We start from the raw sequence: 16,941 nt of genomic DNA on the forward strand, positions 1-16,941 counted from the left end.
TACTTTGGAGGGGAATTTGAGGCAATTCCATAGGGGTTCAAGCTATATTGGCAATGTTTTATTTGTTAAATTGTGGATACAAAGCTATTTGTTACATACATTTTTATATGTGTAAACTAGTTTAGAAACATTTAAAAATTGTAAGAAAATGTCCAAATTTTGTTGATTTTGCATCTCAGTTGAGATAACATAGGGATCTTTTTTTCCTACAAAGTGGATGCTATTTCTGTACAATTATCAATTTTCTACAATGGGAGTATGGTACTTTAATCATGTTACAGGAAAAAAACTGAGAAACTATATATTTTTTAGGAAGCAATAAATGGTTTTCATAGAAATTTTAGAAAATATAGGCAAGAAAATTTAAGACTCTTTCTTAAGTTTTTTATTTATTTTTGAGAAGGAGAGAGTGCAGGGAAGAGGCAGAGAGAGTGAGAGAGAGTATCCCAATCAGGCTCCACGCTGTCAGCACAGAGCCCTGTGCAGGGCTTGAACTCACAAATCATGAGACCATGACATGAGCCAAAATCTAGAGTCAGATGCTTAACTGACTGAGCCACCTAAAACTCTTAATACATACAATTTTTCTAGTCGTTTTCTTATAAATTTTATAGAGGTTAAAAAAAGTTAGTCTAGGGGCGCCTAGGTGGCTCAGTCAGTTGGGTGTCCGACTTCAGCTCAGATCATAATCTCATGGTCCATGAGTTCGAGCTGCGTCGGGCTCTGTGCTGTCAGTTCAGAGCCTGGAGCCTGCTTTGGATTCTGTGTCTCCCTCTCTCTCTGCCCCTCCCCCACTCACGCTCTGTCTCTGTCAAAAAATGAATAAATGTTAAAAAAAAATTAAAAAAAGTTAGTTTATATACGAATTGATTTTTGCTTTTATTTTTCTCACCTTGTAAAATAAACATTTATCATTTAACAAAATTTAACATATAGAAGCGGTGTTTTAAAACTGTTTAAAGGAAGTCTGGGTGGCCAGAGTTGTGGGATTGAGCCCTACTCTGGGCTCCTCGCTGAGCATGGGGCCTGTTTAAGATTCTCTCTCTCCCTTTGCCTTTCTCCTGCGCGCGCGCGCGCGCGCTCTCTCTCTCTCTCTCTCTCTCTCTCTCAAATAAAAGATAACAAAAATAAGTAAAAAAAAGTTATTTAAAAATATGTTATTGCATTGAATGTCAGAACATTGTTTTGCTCATTTCCTTCTTGCAATTAGTTATTGCTTCTTTTTTTTTTAATTTTTTTTTTTAATGTTTATTTATTTTTGAGACAGAGAGAGAGCGAGCATGAATGGGGGAGGGTCAGAGAGAGGGAGACACAGAATCTGAAACAGGCTCCAGGCTCTGAGCTGTCAGCAGAGAGCCCGACGCGGGGCTTGAACTCACGGACCGCGAGATCATGACCTGAGCCGAAGTCGGACGCTTAACCGACCGAGCCATCCAGGCGCCCCTAGTTATTGCTTCTTAATGAATGGGTTTTAATAAAGTTATTTGTTCCTAGGTTTATTTGAATTGATTTCACAAATAGCAAATATTTAAAAATATTTATTGAGCAGTTATTGTATGCTTAGTCTTAATCTGTTGACATGCAGTAGAAGATAAAAGCTTTATAAAATGTGTAAAATCTGAGACTTTTTTTGCAGTAGATCGCCATTTTAACACTTTTATCTACTTTTCCCTGGTTATATATAGTATGTGAAAGGGACAATGAAAGAATTGGTTTTAAAAATGTGAACTTTTTAGAACTTAATGAAGTGCTAATGGTAAGAGGAGAAGAAATAAAATGAGCTAATATTATTTTGCCATGTACCAGTTTCCATGATTTACAAGATAATACGGACTAGTTCTTCTCAAACTTTAATTTGCATATGAATCCCCTGAAAGTCCTTTGAAAATGTAGACTGTGAGTTTTTAAGTCTCAGATGCACTTAGAGGTTCTGCATTTAAACAGTCTCACAAAACTGCCAGTACTGCTATTCTAGGCCCACATTTTTAGTACCAAGGATATAGACTAGTGCTTCTCAAACTATCTGTGGAGGACTACCTTTAAAAAAAAATATTATCTAATACATCATAGGCTAATACCTTTTGAAAATGCAAAAAGGATATATAGGAAGAAAAGTGGGGAAAATTATGTATTTAATGTGAATGTAATCTTTTTTCTTTTTATTGAGATATAACTGATACATATTAGTTTCCAAGTATATACCTAATTATTTGTTGTGTATATATATTGCAAAATGATCACCGCAACAAGTCTCCATAACCACACATAGTTACAAAATTGTTTTTCCCATGAGAACTTTTAAGATTCCCTCCTAGCAACTTTCAAATATACAATACAGTATTGTTAACCGTAGTCAAAATGCTATATGTTACATCCCCAGACCTATTTATTTGATAACTGGAAGATTGTACCTTTTGCTCCCTTCACTCATATCTCCCATACGCTATCTCTGCCTCTGGTAGCCACCAGTTTGTTCTCTGTAATTATGAACTTGGTTTTTGTTTTGTTTTGTTTTGTTTTGTTTTGTTGTAAGGTTACACATCAATGGGATCATACAGTATTTGTCTTTCTCTGTTTGACCTATTTTACTTAGCATAATGCCCTTAAGGTCCATCTATGTTGTTGCACATGGAAAAATTTCCTTCCTTTTTACAACTAAAGAATATTCCACTGTGTGTGTATGTGTGTGTTTACTCACCTGTTTCTTTATTCTTCTATCAGTGGACCCTTAGATTGCTTCCATGTCTTGGCTTGTAAATAATGCTGCAGTGAACATGGGGATTCATCGTGTTTTTGTTTTCTTCAAATAAATACCCAGAAGTGGAATTGCTATATCATATGGTATTTCTAGTTGTAATTTTTTGAGGAACCTCCATACTGTTTTCTATAGTGGCTGTACCAATTCACACTCCCACTAAAAGTGCATGAGAGGTTTACTTTTTCTTCACATCCTCGCCAGCACTTGTTATTTCTTGTCTTTCTGAAGATAGCCATTTTGAACAGGTATAAGGTGATACCCTATTGTGGTTTTGATTTACATTTTCCTGATTAGTGATGTTGATTACCATTTCATGTGCCTTCTGACATCTGTAGATCTGCTTTGGAAAAATGTATTCAGATTCTTTGCACATTTTTTAAATCAGATCATTTGGGGTTATTTTGCTATTAAGTTGTATGAGCTCTCCCCCCCCCCTTTTATTGTAGTTGACCTACAACCGTTACATTAATGTCAGGTGTACAACATAGTGATTTGACAAGTTTTTGTTATGCTGTGCTCACAAGGGTAGCTACCATCTGTCACCATAGAAGACTTGTATGAGTTTTTTATATACTTTGTATATTAACCCCTTATCAGATACATGATTTGCACATATTATAATCCATAGGTTGGGATGGGATTTTCATTTTGTTAATGGTTTTCCTTTGCTGTGCAGAAGCTTTTTAGTTTGATGTAGTCCCATTGGCTTATTTTTGCTTTTTGTTACCTTTGCTTTTGTTGTCAAACCCCAAAAAATCATCACCAAGAATGATGTCAAGGAGGTTACCTGTTATACTTTCAGCTAAGAGTTTTATGGTTTTAGGCTTTTATGTTCTTTAATCCATTTTGAGTTAATTTTGTAATCTTTTAATAAATACTTTTTAAGTGTAAAGTCAGGATGTTAGTTTAGGAATAAACTAAATTAACAGATGTCCTAAAAATGTTACATATGTTATACTGTATTTTATAGTATAATTTTTTAAGACTGATAATTTTCTAATTGAGTTTACTTTTCACTGTTTTTTAAATTTTTGTTCTAAATGGAGCATCCGTTTCTGAACTGAAAGGAACTAACAGTCTCTATAAGTTTGGCTAGTTACTGAGAAGCAGCCAAAATCTAAACATTAGAAACCATCGACAGAATAGTATACTTCTTGTCTGGCATTACTGTCTGTAGTTTTGGGGAGAACCACATAATATGTGGGGCTAAAACAAACAAAATGAGTGGAATTCCTCTATGTAAGTATTGTTTTTCTGTATTCTTTCAAACATCAGTCGTTGGTGCTGCTTATTTATAATCTTACAAACTAACGTAATAGTACTCAATGACATTTTGCCATTGAATTTTTTATAGAAAATAGTTACAGTACATATGGGTTAATAATTTTTTGACAAAGTAATTTATTTTACATTCTTTTGTACTTGTAGTGAAAAGATGTTCTTCACTTTTTCTGTTTCACGTGTTCATGGATTTATGATTTTGATATAGTCATTGGTGGAGAAATTAACTTTAAAAACCTGTCAGGAGGATGGTAATTAAGAATTTAGAATTGAAAAACCTAGAAGATGTAGACCTATAATATGGAAAAAGTTTTCTAGAATTAACTCTCTGAAAACCACCAAAACAAGATTTGCTCATCTTTTTTGAACTTAATATCAAGGAATTTAACAACAACTTTAAGGAGCAAGTCTTTTTTTATGTAACATAGAATAATGGTACAGAATAAGGGAAAACTTCTAATTAGAAGTTAATGATTCAGAGTTTAAGTCCGTTTGTTTTGTCATCTTGATTACTCTGAACTTTAGTTTTTTAATACGTAAAATGAGAATCTTGGCTACACTTGCCTCATATAATCAATCCACTATGAATGGATTATTAGGTATGTGGAATTCTTACTAACCTCAGTGCCATTCCCTCACTTCCAGATCTTTAGCAAGACACTGAACTTCACTAGTGTCTTTTCATCTGTATGGTAGGTAAAATGAGTGTGAACTATATGGTGTATTAGGGCCCTAAAATCCTACGTAACATCTGGATTCAGTAATGTATTTTTTGCTTTTCTCATTTCAGTATTCTTTTTCGTGTGATGCCTGGAGATATTTTGATTTCTCCATGTAGAGAATGAACTTTAAACAAGTAAAATGTAGAAACATTTCTGCTTGTAAACTTTCCAACACAACAAAGCTATAGGCCAGCACATGAGAGCATCAACTTTGCTTCTAACAGATGGCATTAGCAGTTACTTGGATAAATTTGTGAACGTGAGTGGGCTTAACTTAGCATTGAACCTGTGTGAGCTTTTTTAGGTGGTCCTCTGAAATCTCATGTTCACAAGTATTTCACGTCCCTGTGCTAAGCAGTATTTCATGTGTCCATCATATTTTTTGAGGATCCTTTTCACCTCTAAAAGATTTTGATTCTCCCTCTCCTCCCACCTGTGACAATTTAAGACTTTCTTATTCAGTCTGGGGTTATAGTAATTGTATGAAACCATGTCTTAGCATTCATAAATAAAGTTACCTGGAGGTTGGGCGCCTGAGTGACTCAGTCAGTTAAGCGTCTGACTTTAGCTCAGGTCATGATCTCACTGTTGATGAGTTTGAGCCCCACATTGGGCTCTCTGCTGATAGCACGGAGCCTGCTTCAGATTTTTTTGTCTGCTTCTCTCTCTGCCTCTCCCCTGCTTTCTCTCCCCCCCCCCCACTCAAAAATAAATAGGGATGTCTAGGTGGCTCAATCAGTTACGTGTCCAACTTTGGCTCGGGTCATGATCTCGAGGTTTGTGAGTTTGAGCCTCGCATCAGGCTCTTTGCTGATAGCTCAGAGCCTGGAACCTGCTACAGATTCTGTGTCTCCTTCTCTCTGCCCCTCCCCCACTTGTGGTCTATTTCTCTCTCAAAAAATGAATAAACAAACAAACAAATATTAAAATAAAAGTTGCCTGGAGGGGCACTTGGCTGGTTCTGTAGGAAGAGCATGTCTCTTGATTCTAAGGTTGTAATTTTGAGCCCCACTTTGGATATAGAGATTACTAAAAAATTTAAAATTAAAAAACTTCAAAAAGTTACCTGGAGAGGTTATTCATCCTCAAGAAAAGCTTGAACACTTACTACATGCAAATTTCTGTGCTGGTCTCTTTTGGGATCATAAAGAGAAAACATTCTTCCTTCCAGGAATTTATGAACCTGGATGACAAAATCTATTTGTCAGGAAAATTTATTATGTATTAGCATCTGACCTGTTAAAGGATAACAGAACCTTAACCTGTTGAATATTAAGTAGCTTTTTCATGTGTAAGCTTGATTCATTTAATTCATTCATTAAACAGATTTTATTAGTTACATTCTGTGTGCCCATTAATGTGCTTGTCACTAGTGATAGATATAGACAGAGTCCCTGCTTTCAGATAACAGACTACTGTGATCAAGTCAATTCACTTGTCTTTTTCATGGGTGCATTTTAATGGAGAGAGACAAATCACATTCAAGCATTTGTTTTAAAAAGTATAACATTCTTTATGTAGACATTTATTTTGGTAATTTATCATAGGTGTATATAAAGAAATATAAGACCACCATTTTTCTTTTAAACTTCATTTGCTATTGCTACTTATTTTTATTTCAGTTTTACCTGTCTTTGAGATATGGTCATATCCATTTGTATCCTAGTCTTGTCCAAAGCTTTCTGATGGCTTATAGCTTTTAACTGATGCTGCTGGCATTGACCACTTAGGAGCTAGAGGATTTCAATACATGGTGCGAAATCCTGTGGCTCTCTAAATACCAAAGGTCTGTGGGTTCTTATTCAATCCAGTTAAATAAGCTAGTTTTTCATCAGCCTTCTTTCTGCTATGAGTTATTGGTTGTTCTGTAGAAAAACTGATTGAACCTTTATAATATCTGAACCTCCGCAGCATTTAGCAGCTAAAATCTCCTATCCATCATTTATTGAGCAACTGCTGTGTATGCAATAGCCATTGTTCTGAGGATGTAATTATGAAAAAAACAGACACAGTCCATGCATTCTCAAAATTTGTTAGACAACAATTTCTAAATGAGATGATAAAATAGTGACCAGCGTTTATTGTATGCTTACTATGTGCCAGGCACTTTTCCATTTGGTACAGTATATTAACTTGTTTACTTCTTACAACAACCCATGAGATGAAGATATTGTTATTATTCCAGTTTTACAGATAATGAAACTGAGGCAAGAAAGATTGCTTTGCCTCAAGTCACACAGCTAGTATGTGTGGATGGAAAGATGAAATTCACATCTAGCATTCTGGCTCAAAAATCCTACATTTATCCACTACACTGGGCAGTGCAATTATAACAGCTAATTATGGTATAATTTAAATGGATAGTTAAGTAATTTCAATAAGTTTGAACTGTGATTTTAATGGAAGTTCTCACTGTTGTGGGAGCCCAGAATGAATTCACCCAATTTGATCTTATTAGGACCTGGCAAAGAGGGAAAACTTTTCTGAGAAGGTAAATTTTTGTTGAAATAGCCTTTTCCTGCCCTTCCCTTTTTAACTACTGAAAAGAATTGGAAAGGATATTTTAAAATAGGGTTAGGCACTGGTTTTCATACAAAGAAATAGCAATATAGATTAGAAAAACCATGAGTCTGTTACCAACCTGGGAAGGTACTCTGTGGATTATACTTTATTGGTTGGGTGAAATAAATTTTTTAAATGAAATATTTAAAAAATTAACCAACAGTGAAAGTTCTTGTATTTTTAAGGAGACAAACCAGAGTAGAGTACTATTATGTAAACAATACTGGGTGCTTTTGTTTTGTTATTTGTGGCAGAAAAGATTTGACTTATTGTGTGTATTTTAAATTAGTTTAAAAATGGTGGAAGATCTGATTGACTGCGTCAGGTCTCTTGTCATATTATAGCAGGGATTAACATTTCTGAATTGTGTATCATGAAATGAACATAGAGAAAAGTACTAAATGCGTTTTTATAGAACATGTTTCACAATATAAAGATTTTGCAAAGTGTTATGCATTCATAGACGAGACTTTTTAAGATTTGCAAATTAAATTGTAGTTTAGACAGATTTTAAGTATAGAGTTGAACAGTTTTTGTAATCTGTGTATTAACTGATTTTATCAGTTACTGATTTTTTTTGCTTTCCATTTTTATCATTAAACAGGAACAGTAATTTTTTAGAGTACATTTGGAAATATTTTTATGGTTTTAGCATACTATGAGTAAAAAGCTGCTATGATAGATGATTTTGGTAATATTGTGCTATCCTATATAATGTACGTTTATCATCTCTTATGTACAAAAGTATTTTATTAATGGTTATTTTAATAGTAAAGCCATTTTACAGAATTGACCATTTTTATTAGCATAGTGATGTTCTGTCAATTTAAAATATGCACCTTGATAGTTTTGTATTTAATGATCTTAGTGGCTTACTTCCTTTTCATCCTAAAATTGAAATAGCATTCATTTATCAATACCATTGACTGATCTGTTGGGCTTCATCTTAACAATTGCTTGCTTGTTTTTTATTCCCTTCTTTTTACTCTACCCCCTCCCTCAGGCCAGTCACCTTTCCCTTATTTTCTCTACCCTCTAATATTCTGGCTGGCCACTGCATTATTCCACTTTCTTCCCTGCTGTTCTGTTGTCCCGAAACTGTATTATGTATGGCATTCTTTCCTTTTGCCTTTTCTATCAGCATCCATCCCCATTGCCTAAATCTGTGTGGTACTCATGGAGTCTGTTTAAACTCCAGGTCAACTAAATTTGTCTCATTAAAGTACTATTTGACATCTGTCTTCACCTTATAACTACATGGAGGAATACAGACCTACATACATAAAAATATTTTTTATTCTGATTGCTTTAGATCTTTTGGTTAACTGTGAGATTTCTTCCTAACATAATTCTCTGGAAACTTCTGGTATTTTTAATTTGGTTCTGGTTGAGGCAGGGTTGGGGGAAACCTGGCTATCACCTTCCTAGACTTGAATTTTTCTTCTCTGTATGTGAAAGAGATCTGTATTTCCAGATTGTTTATGTTCTTATTACTGGAAGTGTGGTCTGTGGGCCAGTAGCATCATATTACCTTTGTGTTAGAACTGCAGAATCTCAGGCCCCATTCTAGACCTTATGTTTTTCTCTCTCTCTCTCTTTTTTTAAAGTGTTTATTTTTGAGAGAGAGACCACTAGCAGGGGTAGGGCAGAGAGAGAGAGAGAGAGAGAGAGAGAGAGAGAGAGAGAATTTGAAGCAGGCTCCAGGCTCCAAGCTGTCAGCACAGAGCCTGGTGTGGGCTCGAACTCACAAACCGTGAGATCATGACCTGAGCCGAAGTCAGTTGCTTAACTAACTGAGCCACCCAGGCACCCCTAGACCTTATGCTTCTTAATCTGTATTTTAACATGATCTCCGGTCAATTGATATGAATATTGAAGTTTGCAAAACACTGTTCTAGGTATCGTCCAGCTAGTTGACACATTAACAAGCTGACAGATAACTGTACTTTTCTAGAACTAATCTTAAAAATGTGACCTATAGTGATCTTATTTAAATGTTTATAAATCAGTTTTTTTTTTTTAAATTTTTTTTTCAACGTTTTTTATTTATTTTTGGGACAGAGAGAGACAGAGCATGAACGGGCGAGGGGCAGAGAGAGAGGGAGACACAGAATCATCGGAAACAGGCTCCAGGCTCCGAGCCATCAGCCCAGAGCCTGACGCGGGGCTCGAACTCACGGACTGCGAGATCGTGACCTGGCTGAAGTCGGACGCTTAACCGACTGCGCCACCCAGGCGCCCCTAAATCAGTTTTTAACTGTGCATCTTGGTTCATGAAAAGTTCTGTTCTGGTAGATATCACTACGACTTTGTGGAAAGAATGACGAATAATCTAGAAACAGTAGCTAGTTGATCTTTCAGGTGAAGTTTTGGTATATATTAGATCCAAAACTATGTCAGTCTTTTATAAGTCCGTTTTCTTTGTCCTGTCCTGTTGCATCAGTTTGCATCTGTGGATGAGGTACTATTTCTCTTTGCCTCTTGGGCTGTAACTTTTCAAGAAAATTGTATACATTAAGATGAACTTTTGAGGTGTAGGGAAAATGTTCAAATTTCTGTTAATTTTTTATCTTACATGAGCAAAATTATGCCTTACTGAGGGTTGATATGCAAATCTTGCTTGTATGTATTAAAAAAAGTTTCTAGACTACTTCTCTGTCATGCAGTATGACAATCCCAGAATTTACCAGTAGACTGGAAAATAATCTTGTAGTAAATTCTGTACTGTGTCCTGCAGAATATGGATGCCCATGGGTATGGGATAGTACTTACTATTATTTATGTGTGGTTGGTAGTAAAATAATTTCTGTGTACTTTGAGCACATATTAATGGAAGCCTAAAGATAACTATCCTCTCTGTTAATCTATGTTACACGTAATCTTTGAAGTTAATATGCTATGTGTGTGTAATCATTTGATTGTTACCCTAAAACTTAGATCTAGTTGTATTCTTGTGCTTTAGGAGATAGTTTTTAAAAACTTGAATGTTTTATTTTTAAGGTCAGGATAGGAACAAGTTCTTTTTTGGTACTTCAAGAATGAAGAGTTCTGAGAGCATACAGAATTAATCTTTTGCTGTTCTTTTGCATTTAAGTGAAGTGTGAACAGTGTGGCTCACCTACAAACACATTTCTCTTGGCGTTTTTCTGGAGTAATATCATTGTGTAATGATGTTAAACACTGGTTCAGTGAGTGTTTTGTAGGTTTCAGTGCCTTGTTTTGACTTACATACCTAAAAGTGGCAGGGGGAGGAAGTGGCAGAAATACCCAGATGTCTGAGATAGTGACATGTCACTTAGCACCTCAAGAGTGTTAAGTTTTAAACAACAAAAGTAAACTCCAAGGAGTGACCTTAGCTAGGAGCCATTGTGTTTTGTATAAGCCTCTACTGCATGTGTCTGTGACAGATGAGACTTTCCTTGTGGCTACCAGAGGACATCCTTGTGGTCATAACCAAGTTGTAAATGTCACCAAGATTCTTCTTGTATGTCTGTCACATGTGTATCAGTAATTCTGAAGTAGGTAAAAATGAAACAAAGATTCATCTGGGAGTTAGCACTCCCAGAAGATTAGTTTTAAAACAGAACAGCAGAAGGAGTTGTGACATGCATCCATAAGCAATTGTAATGATTTGACAGTTACTTAGCCCTCAGTTCCTAGCCCTTTGGTTGAACTGACAGCATGCCTGCAAAGATAGTGAGGCCTGTTTCAGCCCCATTAATGTCTTCTTGAATGTTAGCCTGCGGTCTCAGTAATGATAAATGTTCAGTGATTGATGATTTTATAATCCCAGGGGATTCTGGGTGTTTTCTGTTTCTGGGAGCCAAGGCAGTTTGTATTCTTGTTTGGGCCTCTAGGAGGTTTTTCTGATTTTTACTGAAACCATCGTAAGTTAGCAGAAGGGTAGGTATCCACCCGAGGTTTAATTAACCAGCATTCAAAGCCGTGTTTAAAAACAGTATGATTTTGTACTTAGTATGTGTCAGACTGAGAACCAGAAGAGTTTTTAATCCACAGAGCTTTTGTAACATTTATTTGTAAACGTTAGTATCTTTTTTCCTCCTTTGCTTTTAAAAAACATGTTTTAAGTTATAAGGAGAAATTTAATAACACCTCTTGTGAGATAATAACATTAGTTTTATTGTTTTCATGGTGTACAATTTCATTTTTAAAACTCATAAGAATTTAAATCAGCTATTTTTAATAAATGTTTTCCTTTTTACATGATTCAGTTTCTCTAGCAGTATATCTTGTTATACTAGTATCAAAAGAGTACAAACAGATCTTTTTTGTTAAATATTTGTTTGCCATTCCATTTAGGAAAGGATTCAATTCTAATATACTGATTGTAGATTATTTTAGTATTTTAAGTAATTGGTAGGGTTTAGAGACAGAATGGAGGGTAGAGATAAACATTTTCCTTATTTATTACAATTTAAAAATATATTTTCTTTATCCTTTAAAAAAAAAAGATGAACTATAGAACTTTCCTTTTGGATGTAAAGAGTTCCTAGGGCTAATTTTCTTTAAGATCATTAAGAAACTACTTTAAAACCTTAAAAGGAATAAAAGGAGCATTTCTCTTTAGTTTTTCAAGTAATGAACAAGGAATTTGGTTAGGAATGACCATTTGTAAGTCTGTATATTAATTAGATGAGTGTCATTATGCTCAATTAGCAGGACTGCCAAATAATCTCTTTAATACTCCGGTCTTTTTTTTCCCCCTAGGGTTTTACAGACAGCCCTCATTACAGTGATCACTTGAATGACAGTCGATTAGGGGCCCATGAAGGCTTGTCCCCAACACCTTTCATGAACTCAAATCTGATGGGTAAGTTGGTAATTCTCTGCAAGGAGTCTTCACAAAGCCTCTTTGGTCAGAGACATTTTTTATCCCCTTGTCCAGGAAATACACATCTGTATCTAGAAGAAAGTTCCTGTGTTTCTAGGGGCATCCAGGCTTTCCTTATTCAGCTCATTTTGAGGAGCAAGCATTCAGAAAAAGCATCAGTATCAAAAAAAGAAGTAGTAGTGTTTTAACTGTCAGTTTTGGCAATGTCTTTGTGACATCAGGCATTATATGTTTTCTGCTTTCTGGGCAGAAATGTCTTTCGGAGACATTTGTAATTGACTATTTGTCTTAACAGTCATTTATACGTGTGGCAATAAAAAATATGACAAAGTAGTGATTTTAAGCAGATTTTACTTATGTTGGACAATATGTCTTTTGGCACTATATAATTAAAACTTAATAGTACACTTAGATGTTGGCAGCATTTGTTTTAAGTACTTGGGTTCATATTGGGGATTTTGAAAGTTGTGTTCTGCAATAGTGAAGTTGTACTTTGAAGGATATTACCTGCCACCCAAACCTGATTATTATATTTTGGCAAAACCTTTAAGGTTAGCTTTTCTTCCCCCCCCCCTACTCCCTGCAAAACACCACTGTCTCCTTCCTTTCTTGCTTCCTCATATGAAAGTTTTTAGCTGTTCAATCTGAAATGATAAGCCCAAGTTGTTGGGTTTTTTTCCCCCCTCCTACTTTGGCTGCCACTCTTTTTTTCTTTAAAAACAGTAATTTTACCTTTTTTGCAGAGCCGGATTAAAAAGAATTTCAGCTTTATGACATGATTTTTCCTTCTTGTTTCTGCTGGGCCTGAGCACATTAGAAAACTTTGTTTAATCTATTTTAGTTGTTGTCATTGGCGTCATGTAAATATAGAAGTTTGTGTAATTGACATTAATTTCATTGCTTTATTTGTTAAGGACATGACCTATATTGTGATCTTAGAATTGTCCTTTTAGGACACAGCCATGCTAATCTAAATGGATTACCCAAATCCAAAATCCTGGTGGTCTGCAATTTCTTTATAAATGGTTTTGCTTTGCAAAGTCTTTTTTTAATTACCTTATCCTCCATGAAGTGTTGAGGACACAGTCTGATATTCTAGTGTGGATTTTGCCTAAAGCAGTTACCAGTTTAAAGCCAGAATCATTGAATATGACACAATAGTAAAAAATCTAATGAGCAGTAAAACTTGTGTTTAAAATGACAGATTGTTTTAACGTAAATGCAAATGAAAACCACATTATTCCAGGTAAAAATCAATATTAAACTGAGAACAAGATAATTATCCTTGCATTTAGCCAGGGAAAACTTTCCAGTTTATCTTTTTAATTTTCTATTGAACTTACCATCAAAGTAAAATAGATGTGACACTCCACATAATTTCTTTTTGTAGTGTATCTTTTTCCCAAGTAGCATTTAATTTATTATAAATATGGTAGAGCAAGCTCTAGTCAGTGCTGTTGTAATTTCAGATTGAACTAAGCTTTCTTAATTGAGGCTATACTTCTTAGAAGTGAAAAATCAGAACTTACTCCTTTTTATGTTTATGCAATTTACCTTTATTCTTAGCTCACAGATATGATTTTTAAGCCCAGTGGAATTGCATCATTAGCATAGCTTTGAGCCAAGGTGACTGTTAAAGTTGTGGGAAGTAAATGAATTCTGAGAAGTGTGCATGTCAGTCACTTGCTCTGAGCAGCTGTTGACTAAAAATATTTCTGTAATTCAGTTTGAGGTAACATTTTCTTAGTTGGAGCAATTATGAAAATGTGCTTCTTGGTTTCTTCAGTTTACAGATAATTATTACAAATCTTTTAATAGTCATACATACTCTGTGTATAACATCAACATCTAAAATAAATCTGGAAACATTATGAAAACCCAAATTTAGGGGTGCCTGGGTGGCTCAGTCAGTTGAGTGTCTGGCTTCGGCTCAGGCCATGATCTCGTGGTTCATGAGTTCAAGCCCCGCATCAGGCTCTGTGCTGACAGCTCGGAGCCTGGAGCTTACTTTGAATTCTGTATCTCGCTCTCTTTCTGCCCCTCCCTGCTCACACCCTGTTTCTCTCTCAAAAATAAACATTGAAAAAAAACCAAAAAACCCTCAAATTTATAAACAGATTGATCCCTTCACAGTATGAGTGAAAAAATCTGGATTCATCTGAACTACACTGTACCGTTAATATGCAGCTATACATTTTCATTGTAAATTTTAACTATCTAATCTTAAAAATGTTAATTTACCTATAAGGAAGGAGAAAATAACCCTGAAAATATTAGGCAGGTATGTTCAAAAGGATTTCACCGGTCATTGGTAATACCTAATTTACTATACTTCTTCCCTTTATTTTCAATAAAATGATCACATGAGGTATCTAACAGTTTAAGAAATCTGAATGACAGTAGCTTTGGAAATGAATTTCTCCTAAATTTTAGAGCAGTTCTGTACAGCAACAGGCAATCCTACTTGATGTGAGCTGAAGTAAATGAACTGTTAGATACTCAAATATGTAGGTTTATAGTGCTCGGTATAGTGTACGGATAGATTCACTCTTATAGCCTTTTGGTAATCTAAAGGAATTTCAGACTAAAAACCTATGTTGTTAAAGCATGACTGAGACATGCATAGCAGTATGGGAAGCATTCGGAACTGTAGATACCTAATCATCATTACAGGTAATACTTCAGAGTGATGCCGTAAATGATGACTGCTTAGAAACAGTTAAAGCTAATAGGAAAGCAGTAACATATTTCATCATTGCTGTCAACATATAAAAATACCATTAAGAGGGGGGATAGAATCATATGCTAGGGAATATTGTTATTTTTCGTATTATGTTCAACTATAAGCACATTTGCCTGAAGAAATAATGGATTATAAAGTGCCACTGTCTTTCATGATGGAGCTCTCAAACACTTTAATGATTTTGCACATTGCAAAAATGAGAAATTTTGTCTAACAAGGGTTGATAATGATTCAATAATAAACAATCTACTACAGAAAAATGCATTTCTATATTCATTTAGATATTTTGAAGTGTTTTATATAGGAAATAAAGCTATTATGTTGGATCAGTTAGTGTTTCTTTTTAATGAATTCCAGAATTATCCCATTGATTTGTCATTATGGAAAAAAGGGCTTTCTTATGTTTCAAGTGAAATAAATACATCCTTTTGGCACATCACTAAGTAATTAGCATCAAACAGTCCTGTACTCTATTATAGGAAAGCTGCAAAGCTTTGACAGTAGCCCTGAATTGCAGTAATATCACCAGATAATCTTATGTATTTCTAGCCTCTTCCGGCTTTAGTCCATTTCTTTACCCTTAGTTCTCTCACTGATTTTAGTAAGATTTGCTTTCCTTTACCTGTTGTTGATTAGGTATATTTTTGGTGATGGTAGGACCAGTTTATTAATTGGATATAGAAATGAATTATTTCAAAAAATTGTCTACCTTCAATTTCCAAGTGATTATGGGATGAGCTACTCTTATCTTTTTACCTCTCCATGTTTTTCAAAGCCTTACTTATTTTGGACTATATGTGTATATGTTGTCAATGGGAATTTTAAGGCGAGATTATATCACTTGAATATTACTTTTTTTCTGAGACTTTCAATTGTGTTCCTTTCTGAGACTTATTCTGCCTCTAGAGATGTTTTCTTAATATTTTATCTGTTAAAGAGTGAAAGCAGCATGTGAAGGGTATAGGGCGAAATGTGGGGCCAAAAGGAGATGTGGGTTTTATTCCAGACCCTTAAAATTACCTTTCTGATAGGATATTGCTGGTTGGTCTGAAAGGTCTTCTGCAGGTCTAGAATTTTATAGTTCTAAAATCTCATGTATCTAATATCTTTTATCCAACCCTGAAAAAGACTTCAACTGGAATTAGAATTGCTATTTTGCAAATGATAAAACTAAGGCACAGGAAAATTAAGTGTTATTTTTCCCCTGAGGGCACAGAACCAATAAGTGGCAAAACTGAATATAGAATCCATGTCTCCTGACTCCCAAGTATTGTTTCCATTACGCATGTCAGGTATTTGTTCTTTCTATGCTCCCAGGTTTTTACTAGCTCATCGTTTTCCTACACTCTAATTATGGAGACCCTGGTCTGCAGAAATGACCAGGAAAAAATGGTTCTATAGCTATATAACTTTGGGACACATTGTACATCATGTGCCCCTTCTTAAGAGATTCATATTGTGCTTTGGGATATTAAAGTCTCTGGAAACAACAACAACAAAAACAGGAGGAAAAGCTTATTTAACTTTGGTCATCTCATCACATCCTAGATTCAGATGACACACAGAATCCTTCTTGTATAAAGGATCATTAGCCTTTGAGGAACTAGTTTTCCATGAGGCACACACTGAGCAATACTTATAGATTGTTTTATGGGGAAAATAAAAGATAATACATGAAAAGTTGTCTGAAATGTAAAATGGCACAATGTTAATGATATCGCTGTATATATTTTTATAACTTATTTTAGACATCTTAGCTAATATAGGTTGGGTTGAGTTGTTCAAATACAGTATTGTTAAGTCTTTTTAGCAGACTTACTTGAATTATAAATAAACCAACTGTCCTTCCTTTCATGTTGGAGTCTGTTTGCTCAGCTCGTCTACCCTTCTTTTTTTTTTTTTTTTCAAAAAAAAATTGTTTGTTTATTATGAGAGAGGGGGAGAGAGAGAGAATCCCATGAGTTGCAGAGAGAGAGGGAGTGCAAAACCCAGAGTGGGGCTTGAGCCCACCTGATGCAGGGCT

The 16,941-nt window shown here is 35.0% G+C and overlaps 1 protein-coding gene across 3 annotated transcripts in view; it reads left to right on the forward strand.

The window, feature by feature from the left end:
* Nucleotides 1-16,941, forward strand: part of TCF12 (transcription factor 12) — a 374,877-nt gene that overhangs the window by 178,797 nt on the left and 179,139 nt on the right. For all 3 annotated transcript variants that reach the window (XM_049613680.1, XM_049613681.1, XM_049613682.1), the window contains one exon: nucleotides 12,052-12,154. In XM_049613680.1, coding sequence (XP_049469637.1) covers nucleotides 12,052-12,154 — 103 coding nt within the window. The remainder of the gene's footprint in view (nucleotides 1-12,051; nucleotides 12,155-16,941) is intronic.

The sequence above is a fragment of the Panthera uncia genome (genome assembly GCF_023721935.1).
Source record: "Panthera uncia isolate 11264 chromosome B3 unlocalized genomic scaffold, Puncia_PCG_1.0 HiC_scaffold_1, whole genome shotgun sequence".
NCBI lineage: Eukaryota > Metazoa > Chordata > Mammalia > Carnivora > Felidae > Panthera > Panthera uncia.